Below are 22311 nucleotides of genomic sequence, written 5' to 3' on the forward strand. Positions count from 1 at the left end.
CTGACAGCCAACATTTTTTCTTTTTTGCTAACTACCAAGAAAAAATAAGTTAACCAGCAACCACCATCAGATAAATATGGTGCCATCTTTCTGGATGAAGGTAGGATACAACAAAGTTGGATACATTCTACAATCAGAAAAAAAAAGGTTCTGTTTATGATGATACAACCACCCGCTGCAGAATGTACAGCCTCACTCTATTACACAAGTTGCTCCGCTTATAACTCAGCATAAGACCAAATTCAATCTCCATCCTCATAACAATGAGTTCTAAATAAAAATGAGAGAAACAAAATTTTGAAGGGTCCCACACATTCAACAATCAAATGCACCCAGGAATTTGGAGCCTGAAATTATCAGCAGCATATCACATACAAATGATACAAGACACTCCTTCAGAGAGAATCATTTTTCTCTGAACAAGATGTTCTAATTTTGCTGATCGTGCTCTTTGTTGGGTGGCAGAAAAATTCTGTACTGTAGAGTCTCATTTTTGGAACTCCATGTCTCATTTGTTGATTGATTTTGATTGTTTAAAAAATCCTGGACTTGCGATAAAGATAATAACAACTCACCTGCTTAAGATACATATGAGAAACTAGTAAGCCAACCATTAAATAAACATGCACAAACCAGATAAATGGATATGCAGGCTAACTTATACCAGAATAAGCACATGGGAATCAGAGATTCAAATATCTCTCCCAACCTTCCCCCTCAAGTTTTTCTGCTTTTCTCAGTACAGTGTCCTTCATATCCTCTTGGTAACTGACCACCCTGTACAAAATACAGATATGAAATGATTTTGCAAAAGAAGAATCACTAAATATCTATCAAATTAAGTTGGAAGGGAATCTAGGATACAAAGAATCCCACCTGTCCCACAAATCAGCATCCCCAGCAGCCAGGATCCTAACAGCTAATAAAGCTGCATTTGCTGCATTTCCTATCGCAACAGTTGCAACAGGTACACCTTTCGGCATCTATATAATCAAACAAGCATTAATAACAGGTTTTCCATATTAATCTAACAAGTAAAAAGCTTAATTAGAGCTGTGCAATATATAGGAGCTGTAAAATATAGAATCAATATTATATGCATGCATATGCATATATGAATGTAAATATGTACGTATGTATATCAAACCCAGTACTGGGCCGACTTGGTCATGACAACATTTTTAACAAGATATTATGCAATTTTCTCGTTTTTATTTTTATTTTTTTGCTAAATCATACTGTCCGTCTGCTTATTCGCCAACTCATGAAGTTCCAGTGTGGAGGTTCTAGATTCATTTTTAACTGCTACAATATATAGGTTGGGGGGTTATCAGTAACTTCCTGCACAAGGGGAGAAAAAGAGTAAGGTTTAAATAGCAGCCCTTATAATATTACAATGGCTGTAATTACAGTTCTGATATCCCCCTCTTACATTATTATACATAATAACAGGGAAAAAGTAAACAGCCTTTATAAAGCACTATTTTAGCATTGCTCTATTAGAACATACATAACAGCCACTATTTTCATTTGTTTTGTAAAGTGCTATGGCTTCTAAACTTTAAAACTTTTGCATCAATTTCCCCTCCAAAAGAAATTTTACTGTCAGAAAAATAATATTTTTCATCAAGCATAATGCCTGTTACTTTCAGTTGCAACACTATCATAGCAGCTAACATAACATTGATAATTTTAATACTAAAAAATTGAAATAGTACTTTTCAAGGCAAATAGCAGCTACTGAAACCATTATAACGGTCAATAACAGTCTCAGTGGGGTCTGTTACAATGGAATTATGCCATTTTTGAAACCTTGAAAGAGAGGGCTGTCTCTTTCTTACCCAGACAGCACATCAGCTATTTAGTCACCCACAAGAAAAATGTGGATTTCTTTCTACTCTATCTGATGTCAACCCTTCAGCTTTTTCTTTTTAACAGGGCAAATTGAAAATGAAAAGGGAAAATTTAAAGTTCATCAGCTCTTCACTATGACATATGCAAATTAAAGTATAATTTTAAATCCCTCCATCACTTGAGAATTTAGAACTATTTGACTAACAATTAGAGGTAATTGAAAAGAATTAGTCATAGCTCAAAATGCAATGATAAGTTGATAATACAGACAAATTGCTTATTTTGATAATAACAACTATGACAATTTCAGAATTCAAACACAGTTAATAAAGGCAGACCTTGGAGATGTCCTAACATGTGTCTTATTATAAAGATAAGTGTATGTTATAATGATAAATACACCCACAATTTATGTTCAAAGCTGAAAATCTTGAACATGATAACATTGTTCTTGTTCCTGCATTTGACTGGGGATGGTAAAATCCCCAATGACTCAAAAAAAAATCTTGTTCATATATCATACATGTAAATGTACAAGTCATACAGTCACATAAATACATATATGCTTGCTATCAGTATGTTTAGTTGTGCACATAACAAGGTGATAATTCATTGAACTTTTCTGACCCTGTCAGGTACCCTACTAATCCATGCACTGACAAACAAATTCGGCAAAGGTTAATGACCGCAGAACCATTTAGGTCATTATTAAGTGATTCGTTCGAAGTGTTCTTGGGGCTCCACTTTACTAATACGCCTCTTCAAGAAACATTTTGATATGGTGCTTGCTTCTTACAAGAAGAAAAGAATACTAACAAGTTATCTGACTCATTCTGAATTGAATGAGAAGATTCATCATATGACAATAAATTTTAAGATAGATATGCTTCATAGTTTTCCCACCCATTTCCACTTGCTTCCCCATGAACATGGCAATCCACGGTTCACAAAAAAATAATTCATTCAGGGTTAATGCAGATCTTGACCAAACATTGATGCCACCATCCTTAATTTTTCAATCCCATTCTTCATAATTCTTAGCAAATTCTCCAAACATCCTTTAAATTTAGTAAAATAGAACTTCTCAACTTCTCAATTATCGATGTCAATGTATGTTAAGGATCACGTTTCTTCAATTTCCCTATTTTCATCTATCTCCTGGTATCACCACCGTAAGCATTGTTGCATAGTTTCATTTTGAATTGGTATTCCTTTTTTTTGGTATTGATTGATGGTCCTATTCTTAACAAGAATTCTCTGGCATGGTTTGCTTTTAGACTAAGTTGTCTTGTTTTAATATCTCAAACAGCATGCAAAACTAGTGTTTTCATTCCACTTTCTTGGCTTATAATCTAGGCCTTAAACATAAAAGCAGTTCCCTATGGTAATCCACTCTACCGAAGTTTGCTCAGAGGCACCCTAGCGAAGAATGTGGCACTTAAATGCTTGCTTTTGGTTGAAAATGGTGCCCAGACTATTTTGGATTATACCTTTGTCCATAAGTTAAACCCATACAAATGGGATGAGACCAGCATTCGTAAGATCTTCTAAAAACTAAGAATGACATGTAAATCGGTGATCCTGGTGTCTAAATTATGGTTTCACATGTCGTCCATGCCAATCTGTGCTAGTTTGCACATATTATGCTCGGCTAGTACCACTTGGCACAAATTGCCATATCACCTATTTAAGTTTTTAATCCTTTTAATTGAATGGGATTTGTAAATCTTATTTGTTAGCATGGTTATGCATGCATTTCGTCATGACATGGCATGCGCCATGCCGGCAGGTGACCGGCATGCCCACCAGCACCAATACATAAAAACTTGGTTTTGATGACATGTCTATTACTTGAACTCATCCTTAGCTAGATCAAGTGAGATGCAAATCAAGCTTAGATCCCTTAAGCATACATCAAAAAAACAAGGGTGGCCCAGTACATAAGGCTCCCGCCATTGTAGGGTCTGAGGAGATTTGGGTGTATGCAACCTCCATATGCAGAGAGGTTGTTTCCTCATTTTAAACTCATGACCTTCTTGTCACAATGGAGCAAGTCAAGAGGTACCCTCTTAAGCATGTATCTAACATAGCTGTTAGAATATCTGATACACTCATTCAATTAGATAGTAGTGGTGGCAAGGGTACCAAGTTACCAACGATGTGGAAGAGACAATGGTTATGGCGGCGATGTGGTGGAAGTGGTGATGGTAGTAACAGTGATGGGGATCGCAGTGGGGGTGGAGGTGCTAGTGATATAGCGGAGTTAGAGATGATAACAATGATGGTGTGGTGGCGATGGTGCGGCGAGGATGGTAGCGATGGCAACAACTGCGGCGGCGATAGCAGTGGTGGCTAAGATGGTGGTGGTGGTGGTTGTGGTAAAAACATGAGTTTCTCTTTTTGAAAATAATGAAAGAATTTCTTACTTTTATTTTTTTAGAAATAATGAAAAGCACTTTTAAAAATAGAAAATAAAGAGAGTAGCATCAAACAAATTCTTTTCTTGGTTGCTTTAATTTTTTTTGCTTTTAAAAATAAAAAATAAGACATAAAAATGATGCCAAATGAGCCCTTAACTTTTTCATTTCCAAAATTTTGAGAAAACAAAATAATCATGCCAATTGAGAATTCTCTAGTACTTAAAAATAAAAATATTATGATATAACCAAAGCCATTTACCAAATACACCTTCCCCATGGATAAAACATGTGCACTGCAAGTGCAGAATAATTCAGAACCATTAATCAAAAACTCCTGCTTAAATCAGTAGACTGTATTGAATCAGATGCACCTTAATTCAGTAATGGGCATCACACCTAACGAATAAATAAAGAAACATATTGGCATGAAAAAATAACCTAATACCTTCATAACTTGATGCCATCAAACCCAACATATATTCTTTCACATGATTCATTCATGTGCATCATAAATAGTAAATAATTCACACTAAAAAAGACATCTATTGCAAAAGAACCTACCACCAACTTATCAATGTCTGAAATGAGCATAGTCATCCTCCAAAACTTGCATGCATTTCACATGCCAAATTCTAGTGATTAAACGATTTACACATAAACTTAAGCTATTTACATTAGTAACCTCTATAGTTCAAACTAAGATGTTTAGTTGTCCAATAATGGGCACTAGGTTATATCTAAACATAGGCGAAATTTACCCTTGTACCACCATCATACATTACAAAAGTTCGCTTGAATATTTTCACAGCAAATTCAATCAGATCATCATTTCTCCATGGATATTATGAAGTTAAAATATAAATTGCAAACTAATAAAAAATTGACAGAGGAATGTAGATGGAGATCTAGTGAAATAATCAAATCTACCACTTCCTAATTGAAATTTGGCTGTTGGATCATATCTATCATTTTGTTGAAAGATGGGGTGAAAGCATAATAAAAAATTATGAAAACAGATATTGAACAATGTGAAAGGAAGCTTTAGATCAGATAAGTACTTCGTGCAAAATGATAGAACAAAGGGAAAAAAGTGTTAAATAGAAAATGTTTGAGATATTTTGAATCATATTAATGTTGACATATATGAGCACATATTCCATTAGACAAAAAAGAACAGGTCATCTATCATCTCATGTGTTAAACTTACATATATCTGATAATGGAGCTTTCTCTCTCAAAGCAAATCAGGAGTTTTATGTGACGAGTTCGTAAGTTGGGATGATAGGCAAGCTAACCAAATCATACAGAGCCAATCGAAAGTATTCAAATTATATCAGTGTATATGTGAAGATCCCATGTTTTTTGTAGAGCACTAAACAAAAAAAATGATGCAAATTTTTAGATCATTCTTCTGCAATAATAGCGTGCATAGAAAAAAATTACCAAGAGGACTCGAAAGGAAAAAGAAAAATACTTTTATATCAAGATAATATCAATAAATACAAAAAAAGGAAAAGATCTTTAAAAAAGGGAAGAATACATTACAATAAGAATTTTACCGGCAAAGCTGTATTAAAGAGCTTGACTTCATTTCCTGGTGTTAGTGAGTAAAAAGAGTGGTAATTCTTTCTGCAATAATATGCATATGTGCCATTCCATTCATTGTTGATCTCCAAGCTTAATTGCCAAGGTATGCAGATCATGAGGTCACGAATACATATAGTTGAGCATTGTTCTTTGTGGTACTAACAGCCTCCAAGGACATATATACAATTTTTTATGTTTAAAGATTAAAAACAAACTGTAGGGAACATAAGAACCTTTGTTAAAAATTTCCATTGTATCTACTCCAAGTTCACATGCTTTGAAAATATTTTTAAGGAATAGAAAGAAACTGTAGATACCTGAACAATAGATAAGAGGGAGTCAACACCATCCAATGATGAGGTTCTTATCGGGACTCCTATCACAGGCAACGGTGTCAATGAAGCCACCATTCCTAGAACACGTCAAGACTCTTCTATATGAGACCAATATCAGTTAAAGTTGAAATATAATGCAAAGTGTACTCATATAGCTATATGCAACTAACCTGGTAAATGTGCTGCACCACCAGCACCAGCAATGATTATCTGGATACCTCTTTCTTTTGCAGATGTAGCAAAAGAATACATCCTCTCCGGCGTACGGTGTGCTGAAACAATTGTGACCTACAAAGTTTGATACACAATGATATAACATTATATGACACGCTTAGATTAAACAGCATAGATTTCAAATAATCATATACACAGAATTAGCATTATCAAGAACAGAAGGCAAACCTCAAAAGGCACATCAAAATTTTTCAAAATCTCCAAGGCACCTTTCATTGTAGGAAGATCTGAATCAGATCCCATTATTATAGCAACACGTGGACTGACTGCATCGAACAAGCATGCATTAATATTAGCAAACAAAGTACAAGAAGAGATTGATAAATTTAGATGGCTAAATATTTTAAAATGCATAAAAATGGTTAGTTTTTTTTTTTTTTGCCAGCATACAGTAACTTTTCTAATAAAATCAGATATCTACGATAAAGGTAAAGTACTGTGCCACAATAATTGACCCCAATTCAGCACATCTACAATAATAAATTTATATGGGAATCAAATACATAATCCGGCACCATCCCTCAAGATTATGTTCACTGTTTCGTGTATAATATGATTTATGGGTGAATCTGAATATAAAATCTAGAAAAAAGAAACTAAAAGTAGATTGCATGAAAGTAGATGGGACCCTAGAAACAGGGGAGAGAAAAAAGATGATGTGCTGATAGAGATTGAAACAGATCCACCACAATCAGATTTGCTGATCACAATTCATTGAGAAGAACTGACATGAACATTGTGATATTACAAGCATAGTTTGCATTTCAAATTCCAGAATAATATTTTTGAATTTTCCAGTGAAGTAAACCATGATTCAAATTAAGATAGTACATAAGAAACTATTAGAACACTCCAGTTTCTAATGAAATGTACGAAAACAAAGAACTACTCGAATTATTCACAAAAAAAAAAAAAGTTGCTCACCTACAGCGTGGTTTCCTGTTGTTTCTTTTTCCAACATTAAGTTTAGGCGTGTTCTTACAATGTTCATTGAAGGGCCTACAATTGTGATATGACCCATCTTTCGTTGCTTCCGCATTTCTACAAGAAAGCTGAATACAGTTATGGCACGAAAAAGCAAGCTGAATATAGAACTACTATAGTACCCATGACCAAGAGATAGGTTCATATTAGGCTGACCTGGTTTATCATACCAGTGAACAGTGGCCCCAGGAATATTCAATGCCCTTCCAATCAGCTGATGAGCTAAATAGAACCCTGCTTCTCCCTAGAAGATCATTTTCAACAAAATAAAAACTAAAACCAGTTTAACAAGCAGCGTCACGGATAAGAACCAGACTCCATCAAAGAGTTTTACAGTTGATCAAGATCAAAATTACCTAAGATGCTAAAATCACATTCATAACTTAAAAAAGAAAATCAGTTATCAATTTAGATATGTATAGACAAAACCAATTAATTTTTGAGCTGAGAATATGAAAACAGTCAAAAACTACTCTAACTATGTTGACAGCATTTGATTCAAATCCAATAAAAATAAGGTTACTGCAATAATGAATTCATGGAGTAAGCAGAGAAATAAAAAAATACAGATATCTTCAGAGACACGTTTTAAAAAACTGGTGTTTCTCAAATGATTAACTATTTCTTGAAATTGTTTAAATGATAAAAATTCTTAAGTTGCAATTCGTACCTAAGAAAAAGAAATTCAAGAATCACAACTGCATAATCAGCTAATGTCACAACATTAATATCTCTTAACCAAAATTGTCAAGCCTCATCACAGAATGCTGTACAGTACGTCAAAATTATACAATACCTTACAACAATCTCTTAAGTTGGCAACAATCTCCTACAAAATGAAGCCTAATTCCTGGAAGGAAACATTTGGCAGGAAAGGGTTTCTCATGGACCCTATGGAGTGAGCTTGTTAGTGAATCATTGATCTTTCAGATCATGATGTTTAAGGTCATGCAGTCAAAGGGACACTGCTCCAAAAGGTTAACTTAGACCAGATCTAGACAACAACAGGAGAGGGCAACATTTAATAAATGGTACTGCATTCATCTCTAAGACATCAATTTAAAAAAAAAAAAAAAACAAAGAGCCAAAAGCAAACCAAATGAGAAAATTATAATGTATTGCCAAGATCCCATGAAACTCTTAAAAAGTTGAGAATTTGGTTGAGGTTAAACAAAATGATGAATGTCTTCTAATTCTCAACTACATAACTAAGCCAAGGATCTATTTGAGGCTTTCCAGTGTAATTTCAAAAGTAAACACAAGAAAGTGAAAGCCATTGATAATGAATGCAGTATATACATACAAATATACAACATGAAAAAAAAAAATAAAGACACCTTATGAAAGAAATATCACCTCATGTTCGCCCAATATGTTGTACATGATTGCAGCAGCGCTTTTCATTGATGGGTCACCAAGTGGAAGACCAAGAACAGCTCGCAAATGTTGTTCATATTGTGAAGTATAGCACGACTCAATTGTGTGATGCCCACTATTGTGAGGTCTAGGAGCTACTTCATTCAATAAAACCTAGTGAAATAAGTTAGCTAAAAGAGTTGCCACAAGGCCATGCACAAAAAGGCCAAACTATCAGAATAACAATAAAATCAAATAAAGTTCACATATCATCCAGCGGCAATGCCAGGAACAAGGATAAACCTGTCCATCTCTTGTTAGAAATAGTTCTACTGCAAAAACACCAGCCCCCTCTAATGACGTGACAGCTCTCTGAGCAACATCAATGGAAAGTTTCTTTATTTTCCCAGATACATTAGCAGGAGCTTCAACTATGTGACAGATGTTATCCCTGAAAAATAGAATAATCCACATGAAGATTATTTATGGAAAGCTCTAAAGTCCTGAGAAGCAAGGCCTTCTAGCAATATTATGTTTCATTATCTGAAAGTGGAACAAGAGAAAAAAGCTGCGAAAAGAACAAGATTTTTTTCTTCTTACTTATGAATAGTCTCGACCACAGGATAGCATTGTATTGAGTTGTCTCTATCCCTTGCTACAATGACTGACAGCTCCTAAACCAAAAGAAAGGAAAGACTGTTACATACCTCAAACTAAGCACAAAGCCGATAGTAATTTTTCAGTATTATAGATACATTTATGGAAATATATGTGTGTCGACATGTATATGTATATCTATATGCATGCATATGCCTATATGTATATGCATTCATATATGCACATGCATATGCATATGAGGGCACATCTTATTATATGCAGATAACCATTATGATACACCACTGACAAGCAGAACATCATTCAAAAAGCAAAAGAAAATCAAAAGAAGATAAATAACATATAACAAATCATGGCCTGTAAACCGACCTGACCCTCTTGTTCAGAGTGTACCAACCCAAAGAGGTGTGAAACCAGGTCATTTTGGCCTCCCGGTTTGGGAATCAGTGTGAACCAGCCCTAACCGCTCCAAACTTGTTTGGGCCATCCTGGGACCAAAAAGAGAGGAGAGGGCGCAATGCCATTCTCCTCTCTTTTCTACAAAAATTGTGAAGGGATGGGAGGTTTTGTGAGGAAAAACTCGTATATTTGATGGCAAGATGAGGTTTGTAATAAAAACTTAAAATCTTTGCCCTACTTAAAAGGCCCTGAAAAAAAAGCAATTTCCAAATCTATAGCGGATGATAAAGGCTAGGACATGTAGTTCACATATAGATCCCATGAAAGAGGCTCTCTGTAGTTCATCTAGAAGAGAGACTATTGAATACACACAACCACAACATATAATATTTAAATAAAAATCTTGCCCGCCATTAATAATAACTTTTTTCATAAACTAAACCATGCCCTCAAGTAAAACAAATTCACCACTGTCCGAGCTTTGTATTACTTAATTGAACCATCAATAAATAAAAACACTTTCCATAAAATAGTGATTGGAGAAGGCAAGATCTCACATATTAGTATATTGAAGAGCAAAATGCATCTCATCCATGGGATTTTATCGTTTAGGAACCTTAGAATCCTCCTATAATGTTTTAACTCTTGATCGGAAAAATGGTTACATAAAGAAAATGAAAGCTTAAGAAAAAGCTAAGACTGGTTAGAGTAATGCCTATTTAGCTGATTGAAAATCGGGCAGCGATATTAAATAGATACAGAGAGGTGCACTGAGAAGCAAGACAATAACTAGATCTTTGGAGTTTGGATGTCATGTCCGCCTGTATGTCGGGATAACGTAGCTAAAGTAAATCTATGAAATAAAGGTGAGCCTTGGTGCAATGGTAAGGTTACTCCAATGTGACCTAGGTGTCATGCGTTCAAAATAGGGAAAAAGCCTCTCCACATGTAGGGTAAGGCTGCATAAATCTAACACTGAGCCTTATGCACTAAAATGCCCTTTTAAAAAAATTTACCAAATGAAGGCAAAGAAAAGGAAAAAACAAAGAGAGTCGAAAGTAAGGGGAGGGTGACAAGTCAAGAGCAAGAATTCAAGAAGAAGATAATGGTTGAAAGAAAGATGTAGATGACAAAAACTATAGAATACAATGATATGCATCTGCATACCAAGTTACAAATCTATGTTTAATTATTAGAATTGCGTCCATTAAACAATTATATAGTCTCTCTCAGGATTAAAACGAAATAAAACAAAACTAAAACACCCTTAAAGTCATAATTTAAAGATCCATAAATGTTAAAATGATCTTAAAAACTAAACAAATTGACAAAAAAGCAAAATACATTTAGCCAATTCTGAACCAGTACGCATCTATGCACCAAGTGTCGGTACGGTTCAGCTCGGTACCATACCTGATAGGTGCATGAAAATGTACCTTTTAACACAACCACTTTAGGCTAAATTGTTAAGACTTAAGCATGATTTGGGTATTTATGATATTTTTCTAATATGAGCTTTACTTCACAAGCTATCCAAGTCATAATTGATTTTGGTGATTTTATTGTAGGAATGGAGTTAAGAAGATTGAATGCCCCATTGCAGTCCGAATGAAATGAAACTTGGTGGAGATGAAGTAGACATGTTGAGGTTTCATATGCATCAAGAATCAGATCAATTGGAGCTCCGGAGAGAAAGTTATGACATTGCAAAGTTAGGTTTTCCTAAACTGCCAGCCTGGGCCCTGACAGATCGAACCTTTGCATAGTATTTTGATGATTACGGGAGCTACATAAGTCCAATTGAGCTGATTCAAATTTTGTTGGAAACTAGACTTTCAGGGCTTTCCAATGACTATAAGAACGTGAAATTTGGAGATCAGATGCGATCTGAAGAGCCTCCCAAACTTCATGCTGACGTTGGTGCTCAAGGGTAAAGTCGGAAAAATGCATGCAAGCGTGTCTAAGCCGTGTTTTCTAGGGTTTTTAGTCCCTAAACCCTATATATACTTGGGAGAGCTCGCCGTTCTGAAGGAGAAAAGGCGGCATTACAAAGAAATCATAAAGAGGAGACACAAATTCATGGAGAGCTAATTCTTTGGTGAAGCTAGGGATGAACTCGCTTGGATGATGGTAGTTTCAGTTATATTTGATCTATATAATAGATTCTCATGTTCATACAATTTTTGTTTATCATCTCTCATCAATAGATCTTTTCTTGTGTCGGAATAATCTTGAACTGATTCTTTTCATAGATTCATCCATGTCTTTTTCTATAAAATTATTGAGGTGCTTGATTATGTCCAGATTTGATTGTTTATCTAGTTAGTGTGATTCTCTATTGAAATATTACATTGGGTATATATTTGTCTTTGAAACTGAGTCTAATAGGATAACAATCCTTAGTTTTAAAAGAGAAGAATGATTTTCTAGAATTACCACTAAATATTTTGATTATAATTCTACATCTTTCAATTAGAGAATCTGGTGCTCTGATCTCTAATTGAGTTATCTAATGGATCAAATATGAATGGAATTACCTGAATCAAGTGAGGAATTTTCGATGCTTTGCTGCCATTAATTCTGATCACATTTTTTCACTACTACAATCTGATTGTCAATTTACTTTAAACATTCACATCACGTTTTACTGCTTTGATATTTCTCCTTAGTTTTGTAGTTTCTTTTAGTGTTTCTACCTTCTCCCTGTGGAATTGACACCCCAATCTATACTGCGATAGCCGCATTATTCTTTGGGCGTAATCAATACCACAACGGCACCTAACCGGTCCACAGTACCAAAATTATGGACTTTGGAACAAATAATAGCCCATGACACAAAACTGAAACATCGTGTTGCTCAAGTAAAAGGAAATAACTAAAAGATTGAGACCATTACAACTAAAGGTGAAGCCATCCTTTATATTTAAAGGAATTTGCTCCGAAAAGAAAATAATAAGCCTGAGAGATTCAGCAACCATAAGCTTGTATTTATTTCATGTTTAAGAAAAGAGCTAAAACTAACCTTCACAAATGGTGTCCACCTCTCAACATATAAGCCATGATTAAATCCTCCCAAAGCTGTGAGAAAATATAGTTAGATGATAAAATGAGAAGAACATTTCTTTTATTTGAGTTCAAGGTGAAATCAATGTGTTAAGAATGTCTTGTTCTTCAGTATTGCAAATGTAAGTGTAAATAGAGATCTAAATATTTTTATATGACATGCTTAAGCAGATGGAACATAAGAAATTGATGAATACATTTATGTACAACGAGTCACATGCAACCATGAAAATAATCAAAAACATTAAAATAATTACCAAAATAGAGTATGTGAAAAGTCCCACCCAGGCAAAAGTTCACTTGGAATAATCAATAAGAATGTTCAGACATTGCTATGGGTTGCAATTCTATGACATATTATCCTTCAGATCCAGCATTTAAGATATGGAATGACAAAAATAAGACTTAAAGAGAGTTTCCCCAAGAAGCTTGAATTGTTATATCATGAATAAACAACTGAACTTGTGCCAGGACTACAATGTATAACTGAACTGTTTTGCTTACTAAACAAGAGCAAAATTCACATATGTAGTGTTTTCAGAACTAACAAAAATAATCACCCGAAAGAGTGCAAAAAAGAAGCACAGGAAGGTCAGACCTTGGTTACTTCTTATAATTTCTTCTTTTCATATGTTACTGATTTATACAGAAAATAAGTGGGTGTGCTTCTTAACACAACTTAAAGTAGAAGTGCAGAAGGCCCATCACTAGCATTTTCAAGCAACAGCAGGTCTATCACCAAACAACAATGTCAACCTAAAGTGCAAATGCACAAAGACCACTCCTAGGAGTTCAACCAATGGCAGGTCTATCACTAAACCACACAATGTCATATTTATCATGTTGATTGACATGTGAGAAGACCGAAACTCTTAACCCATTACAAAAGCAACAAACAATCTAACAGCCCAATGAAGCATATTCCTATTAGATAATCATGGAAACACAAGAATAAAAAGAGGAATTAGTGAACTCAAGGGAGTAAGGTGGCACAATGGAAGCCCATTGACAGCATCTGCTTACCTAGTTTTACAATATGTTAAGACAGACCCATTATTGCAAGTAAATTGCAAGTGTGCTCCAAGCCTGAGGCATCAAGCAAGTGGGTGTTGTTGGATATGCAAACATGTTAGAAAAGATATTCATGTTCGTTGAAAAGCCTGTACAATGATTTTAAGAAAATGCAAATATTTGGGCATCAAAAAGAGAGATGTATTCGATGTATGAACTCCTAGAGAGCTTTGAATGACTTTTGAAGAGCACATACGCAATCACCTCCCATCATGTACAAATTACCAAAAAATAAATGGCGTGTCCTTGAACTTTCAGAATCATATTTGTCAAATATCATTGTTCCACAAATCTTCATTCAAATAAGGAAACCTATCTTTAAAATCCAATACTCTCTCTCTGTTTGTGCGGACAGTAACCTGTTATGGTTCTGTGTTTGCCCTTTCATACAGAAGGTGTTCAAGGCCAAAGCTCATGCAAGCCTAAAGCAAGGAATTTTCTATTAAAACTGACTGAAGAATTCTACAGTGTCAACATTCATCAGGTCTGAAACGTATTTGAATAATAATCTCATGTATATATATTCCACAAAATAATGAAATGTCCCCAAAAAAAATTAGGATCAAAGTATTGTTACAAAAAAAAAGAACCATCACCATCCAAGCTTTTTTTTTTTCTCTGATCAAAGATGGGTTCAGTTATAGAGTTGCATCTATAAGTTGAGAAGGGTCCATGAAATTATTGAGCAAATTTTGCAATCAACTACAAAAGAAAGAATCAGAGTCAAAACGAAGTTTGTGCAAATAAAAACTGTGTAGAATATGATACGCATGTGTAATGATAACAGGCATGTGCAGATGACCACAAACCCAATCAGTTATACTTTTTGACACTAAGAACCAGTAAGAATGAGGTCAGCTTCATACAAATATCGGTGCGCTTATGTTGAGAAGATATAGCTTGCTGTTATCAAGAAAAATATTTCTGTTTATACAGGATGTATATGGGTCAGATGAATGACAATCCAGACTGACTTATAATTTCCTTGAACAACTAAATGTGACCCAAACCTCACCCAAACTAACATGTCAGAGTTGGTCCCAACCTAGTTAAAGACATTAAACCCAAAAATCAAACCCCACCACGAGTGCGGATGTGCAGACACACATATACATAGATATATACATGCACTTATATCAGTATATGTATAGAGATAGATGTATGTATGCATCCATGCATGCATGTATCTACCAAAATCAAACCATGACACGTGTGGGTGCACACATATATACATTGATACATACATAGATACATACATGTATTTATGGACTTATGTATGTATATGTATAGAGAGAGGTATAGATGTATTTATGTATGTATGTAAACCACACCGCAATATTTCTTCCTCCACAATCAACATGGGAAAGAAAATTTGTGTAAACAAAACAAGTAACTGTAAGAATAAGTTGGCACCATATTGCAACAAGCACTAGCCATTCAGTCAACGACTTGCACCTGTAAGTAAAATGCTTATTTGTGTACATGATTTGTTTTACATATAGAATAGGCTGTTTATAGTTGAGCAAGCATTTCTGTAGGTGAACAAACAGACATGCACATGTATACTCATGTGAGTGAGTGAGCATGCATGTCTGCGTGCATGCGCATGTGGGAGAGGAAGGAGAGAAAGAGTGGCTATCTCTATTTTATAACTGTTGAATCATATTCATGACAAATTCCTAGAAAAAGCAATATGAGATTAGGCTAAATGTTCACCAGAAAGACTTATCCTACTTATATAAGGCCACAATAAGGATTAAAGTATGATCAAGTAAAGAAATGACCCAGCTCTCTCCCTGACATCAACCTCCTAAAACCTATTGATGAAGTGGGGCAACTTTAATCAAGAGAGTGGCCTAGCACAAGAAACAAAAGGCAACTTTCTAAATAGGAAGTCTGCTTTGATGGTTAACCATAATTAAGCTCGTATAACCCAAAAAAGAATCTTCTGGACGTTGGAGAAAGCTCCAAAGACTAGGCACAACTTATGAAATTCATACAACACAGCCTATTGAATAGAATAGGAGGTTGGTCCAAATTAATTGTTTGTATGGAAAGACTACTTACTCTATTTTTTCATAGGCGTAAGTACAATGACCTTCTAGAATCCTTGTTCTCAACATCAAATTCTCGTAGTTATTCTCTCTGCCATTATTTGTAAACACTAATTAGTAACTCAAATAACCGGTATCATGCATATACTCACTAGTTATCTATAAAAAATACCTGTTTAAATATGTATAAACAAACAAGGATGCATACATGAGACCTAAATGAGAAATCTCATAAATGAGTATTATTTCTTATTACTAAGTAAACATAATTCCCAGTGATAAAGTCAAATAACTCCAGAAAAATCCATCAAAAGTAAGAATTACTATTTTAAAAAGTTTATTATCCACCAGATTATCTAAAGCATGGCAATTTTAAGGGGAAAAAATAATTAACAAATGCATATAGAAAGGAAGGGTCTAGATTCCTATATGTCCTCTCAGAGGGTTGTTTGTGAAACCACGAAGAAACCAATAACCTGTTTATAATCAACACTTCTCCGAGTCTGTCCTCTTGCAGATACAGAAATTAATTTCTAAACAGCTTATGCAACTCGAGATGCTAATAGTCAACAACACATTACACTAAATCAGCATGTAAAGCCTTCGAGAGATTGGCGCATGGCCATACCAGTAACAACAGAAGGAAGATCCTCTTTGTTGTGAGCAACAGCGTTTCCACGCCCATCATAAGCCAGCCTCTTGCTTTTGATCATCAGGGGATAGCCAAACAAGTCCCCAGCTTTCTCAGCACTTGCTAAATCATCTATCTGCACAGAAAAGAATTTCAAAATCAAAATGTTATAGTTCAAATTTTCATGATATTTCACAAATTAAGTAACTAATCAGTCAACCTGCATAAAATCAGGAAGTGGAACACCATGCTGAGAAAAATGAACCTTCTGCAAATACTTGTCCTGCAATAAGATGAAAAAAGTGAAGCTTAAATGATGAAATCCAAACCAAAATGCATATGGTAGTATCTAAAAGCAATTCATACATAAACCTATACAAGATGATTTCATGAGTAACAGGCGTCATGTCATATAAGACTCGTAAGCTAAAGGAGATAATGAAAGTGAAGTATTTTAGCCTTGAGATATTAATGAAACCCAAAGGAAACAATTCACATTGCACTTCATAGTTAAAATCCTCAACCCAAAAAATGAGTCAGTATCATGGTATGCCGGTTCAGCCCGTACCGGCCGGTTCAGCCCGTACCGGTCCGGTCCGGTCCCTGATCGGTCCAGTACAGCGGTGGAAAACAGTTCCAGCCCCTGAGACCAAAATCGAGCGGTACGAAGAGCATACCCGTGCGAATCGAATGGTACAAACCCGGTACTGCCTTGTACAGGTGCGAACCGGACCGCTTAGCACCGGTACTGCCTTGTACAGGTGCAAACCGGACCGCTTAGCACCGGTACTGCCTTGTACAGGTGCAAATCGGACCAGTTAGCACCGGTACAAGACATTTAAATGCCACTCTGTGGCATTGTCCACAGCGCGTCGTGCGCTATGTTGCCGGTTCGGTACCGGTTCGACCGGTACCGAACTAGTACTGAACCAATCCGGTAAACGATTGATATGTCTACTGGTATCAGTTCGGCATACCTTAGTCAGTATAAGATAAGATATAGTTAGGGTTATAAATGATTACTAGAATTAACTCTATTCCATTGAACCACAAGAAATAATGATCACTCATATATTTCAAGATAAAATATTCAAAAACATGTTAAAGTAACATAACGTTTCTTTTTAAGAACCAGCAAAGTAAACTGCATATAAAGGGGAAAGCCTTCTGCAAAAGTGGTAATAAATTTCAAGATCAAAAGATAAATAAACTATAACAGAACGGAATAAACCTAAGGAGGTCAAAACAGGCCAGACAGATATGCATTAAAAGACCGATTTTGAGCCTCATTTCTGCATTCATCACATGCCTATCAAGGGTTTTAAAGTGACAAGTACTACATACATGTCTTATAAAGCATCGCAACCCCTTGTATCGTATTTCAGTTAAATGGTCTCATAAAGCATGCTATTTAAGGAGTGAAAAGAGTCACTGCACACCTATCTCATGAGGACCACTGTTACAGTTTACAAACTAATTTCCTTTAGTTTAAAAAAAAAATGTTTTCCAAGTAAGATTCACATCAAGAAAATGAGGACAAACTCAAATTAGTTCAAGAACTTCCTCTCTTACCAAACCTGCTTTATCCCCGCTTTACTGGGACCACTATGACTGCACCCAGACTCTTCACCTCTCTTACCAAGCACTTCCTCTCTTACCAAACCAGATGTGAATGGATGTTTATATATAATATATGCAAACCATTCATGCCAAGCCCTGGCACAGACACCCCCACCCCCAGGGTGCGTACTAACATATTCCAATAAGGACTTGCAATTTCATTATAATAAGAGAAAAGAACAAAAATTTAAATAAGAAAGATTGAGTTACTTTCTTCTTTACAAGAGTCACATCTCCTTTCTCCTTTCTTCTCACCAAATTCCTCTCACTTTATTTTTTTTATCTTTTTTCTCTCCCTTCTAATGCCATCCACCAGCATTGCCAAAATAAAATAGCAGTGAAGCCAGCATGAATGATGTCTATAGTGAGGTGTTTATCTTATGGAAGGTACATTCAAAGAGCTGAATAATTCATCATCTTGCTTTGTAAAACAGGCAACCACATAGAAAGCAAGACTCACTTGGATTATCTTTATGGTAGAAGCTTTAGGTTGGCAATCTATCCCTTGTTGCTCAAGCTTCTCAAGTGCAACAGCATCAACATGCTCAATCTCTACAGTCAACACGCCGCACCTGTAAGAAAAAGAGTCTTAGAAAGTATCTTTCTAATGGAAAAGAAAAATAAAGGTGCAATAAAATAAAAAATAAAGTTTAATAGATACCAAGACCTAGTCAGCATGTTCAGGAGAAACCCACCTTTTTGCAAATTCGCGAACTGATTCACCATCATCAAAACTCCCAACAAAATGTTGATAGGATATTGCACTTGCAGGACAGTTTTCGAGAGGATCTAAAGTCACTACTTTGATGGCCATTTGACTCGCTGCTTGGCACAGCATTCGACCTAACTGACCACCGCCCAAGACACCTACAATTGTTTCTGATACTCCATGAATTGGCATACCATCCCTTCTGAAACAGTACCAAAAGTAGATTTCAGAAGTGCGTAACTGAAATACATAAAATTCATGGTGCATTAAAAAATAATTACCATAAATTCATCATCATATTTACTCGTGCAACTACATTTATATAAAGCACTAAATTGTCAAATTGGTTCACAAACCGAACATCTATGTACACTATTGCATTGTCCAAGCTCGTTTGGTATTAAAATTTCTGGAATTTAAAAAACTACAATTACCTAGATCGAGAAAGGAAGAGAGGTTGATCAATTTTAGAACAAGCGGTTTGTACATCTAATTTCCATCCGCAAACATCAAGCAACCATGAAGTAATAGTAGAAAGAAATTTGCGGATATCACCGAGTTGGATAAGAACTTTCCTCTCTATAGATTGGAACCTTATCTTTCTAACCAAGGAATCTACAAAAGCCATCCCCAAACCTCTACATTGCCTCGCCTTAAACAGGATTCTATAGGCATTCACCTCCACATAGTAAATCCTAACATACTTCTTTAAAAAAAACAAAATATATAAAACTAATACTCAATGTGTCCCTCCATATTTAATTAAAAGAAAAAAAATCAGCTTTTAGTGAGCAAGAAGATTGCCACGAAAGAAATATACAATAAATACTGAATATATTACAGGATATTGAATTTCTAAAAGAGAAATCATCTTTTAGCAGGCAAGAAGGTTTGCAAGAAAGATATACAGAACAGAAGGCTCAATATATTCCAGAAATGTTTCATTACTTTTGAAAAAAAAAAACAGCTTTTAACGGAAAAGAAGAATTCTAGATACTGGACAAATTCAACCATTTTAAACATGAAAATAATTTATTTTTGGCGGTCAAGCATTTCAAGAAAGCTATACAGAACGAAATACAGGACTTTTTTAGTTGGCAAGAAGACTTCCAAGAAAGCTGGGTAGAACGAAAGACGACTGTTCGACAAAATTCCTGTGCGAAAAATACCCACAGCAGATGGTGCGTTCTTCTTCGAAAAACTCCAAGACTCGCTTACCCAAAATAAAAACTCCAAGACTCGCTTACCCAAAATAAAAACTCCAAGACTCGTTTACCAAAAATAAAAACTCCAAGATTCGTCGAATCAAGAAACCTACCGCTCTGAATCGCAACCCTCGTCCCGCTGGACCGATGCACGAAACCTTGCGAATCGAGCGGGAGAAGAGGAGAGCGGCAGCATCGGAGCCTTCTTCTTATACGTCGAAGGAAACCCTAGCACTCCCGTCCCACCGGCGAAGGAGGGTTTCAGGGGAGCGGAGCGGTCGAAGAAGACGGGGAGTCGATCGGAGGGGACGCCGAGGCACGCGGAGGAGGCGAATCGCGAGATCATTATCGGACCAGCGCCCGCCAGCGCAACGGAGAGAAGGGGGAGGGAGAGGCTCTCCAAGGCAAGAGAGGGGTTGGATAACGGCGGCCTCCTCCCTCCCTCTCTTTTTCTCAGAGTCCGTGGCGAGCTCGCAGTCCGCCTCTCGAGAAAAGAAAGGAGTGAGGAGCTCGATACGCACACTCCCCTTCTTTTGATTTCCCATGAGATAGCAGCAATTTCTTTTTTATATTATTATATATTGTAATATCGCATATTTTAATAATTAATTGTTGTGGAATATATTTTTTTGAAAAAATAAAAATAATAAATGAAATTTTATTTTAATTTTTATGAAGTTTTCAAAATTTTATAATATTTAAATATCATAATATCTACTCTCTCTCTCTCTCTCTCTCTATATATATATATATATATATCAAAAACTCTTTAAAAATACATAAATTGTAATTGTTTTATATTTATAAATATGATGTAATTCGGAATTTTGGATAAGTTGGTTTCTGATTAATATCTGTATGAATATACTAGTATGCAATATGTTTCCAGCCCGGGTGTACATACATGAAGACTATATTTATCAAGAGTTTATGGTTCATATCGGATAAGGACTCAGATTACATGATTCAGTGTGTCTATCTATCTATTTTATTTAAATTTTTTACATGATCCAGTTCTTTGGCTCCAAATTATAATTTGACATAATACTTTCTTTCTTCGGATTTAGCATTTATGGAAGGAAATGTCCGGAGAGAATTCGTTGAATCGAGCGCCCACGCAAAGCATAGATGGTATCGTCGTAGAGGATCTGGGGGTAGCCCATGCTAGGCCCAACACTTTTGTTTCCGAACCTAAATCTAGCTTATTTCCGAATCTAAAGCCAGCTTATTTGCGTACAAGATTCTGTGCAAAAAAACTTGTTTTCCTAGTCATTATGTGTCACTGAACATGTAAATTAGTCCATTAAAAAAAACTCAAATAACATGAGTTGACTGATAATTGAAATTAATGCAAGTATTACAAGGAGGGAGGAGGTTGGAATGTGCATGGATTCTTCCATGTTTGCCATTTGGAACAGATATGTTCTACATGCGACTCGCATTGGACGTGGTGTCATGGATAGAGTTTGCTTTTAAACTTTTGTTTAATAATAATGATCTAGAAAGGAAAGGATGTTGATTGGGAGTTCATGGGAGGAGAAGGAATACGAAGTCAATGGAAATGGTAGCTTAAAAGTTTGCTGAGAAAAGCATTAGGTAGGTAATCCATGTTTTATGATAGGACTAGAATTGTGAAATAAATACCAACCAGCCCCCAAGTTCGCTCAAAGCAATACTATTGCCCTTTCAATGCCAACTGAATGACACTTCACACGTAGGAGTTGTTTTTTGATGAAATGTCGCATATGGAAATTAGTTGATATATTTATACAAATTAAGTAATCGATCGATCAAATGAGAGGAATGCTTGTTGCTTGCTAGCTGAACGCACACTTAGAGAAAGAGCGAGATAGTTAGAGCTATATGAATTGTCATTTTCACCAAAAAAAAAAAAAATTGAGAGAGAGAGAGAGAGCAACACAAGAAACCATTGTATCATATAAGAATTAGATATTAGATGTGGGTTGATTCCACATTAGCTAGAGTGACGGTGTAACACAATACAACTTACAACCAGCTAGTGAACTTATAACCCTTTGCGCCCCGCCTGGGGGGATTGTGGGTGGGGAAGTGGGGTGCTTGGGGATGGTCCGTGAGGTGTTATCCTCTCTCTCTCTCTCTCATTGTTTCATTAGACTTGTTGGTTGGGCCTGGGCCGCTGAACCCATGGGTTC

At 35.7% G+C, this 22311-nt stretch overlaps 1 protein-coding gene across 2 annotated transcripts; it reads right to left on the minus strand.

Annotated features, from left to right (window-relative positions):
• Positions 1-49: 49 nt before the first annotated feature.
• LOC103708454 (phosphoribosylaminoimidazole carboxylase, putative / AIR carboxylase) lies at positions 50-20674 on the minus strand. Of its 2 annotated transcripts, none has more exons than XM_008793385.4 (17): positions 20251-20674; positions 18919-19134; positions 18684-18795; positions 16824-16886; positions 16601-16739; positions 12807-12862; positions 9371-9444; positions 9074-9221; positions 8771-8944; positions 7571-7658; positions 7355-7471; positions 6599-6696; positions 6367-6484; positions 6179-6273; positions 877-983; positions 665-777; positions 50-575 (listed from the first exon to the last, which is right to left on the minus strand). In XM_008793385.4, the coding sequence occupies exons 1-16, from the start codon at positions 20481-20483 to the stop codon at positions 684-686; spliced, it is 1932 nt and encodes a 643-aa protein (XP_008791607.2). In that variant the 5' UTR covers positions 20484-20674; the 3' UTR covers positions 50-575; positions 665-683. The 2 variants fall into 2 exon arrangements, with proteins under 2 accessions (XP_008791607.2, XP_008791615.2); XM_008793393.4 differs by having other exon boundaries at positions 50-578.
• Between the last annotated feature and the right edge of the window lie 1637 nt (positions 20675-22311).

Source organism: Phoenix dactylifera, chromosome 5 (genome assembly GCF_051530095.1).
Source record: "Phoenix dactylifera cultivar Ajwa chromosome 5, Ajwa_hap1_PhDact_Kaust_v1.1, whole genome shotgun sequence".
In the NCBI taxonomy this organism is placed as follows: Eukaryota; Viridiplantae; Streptophyta; class Magnoliopsida; order Arecales; family Arecaceae; genus Phoenix; species Phoenix dactylifera.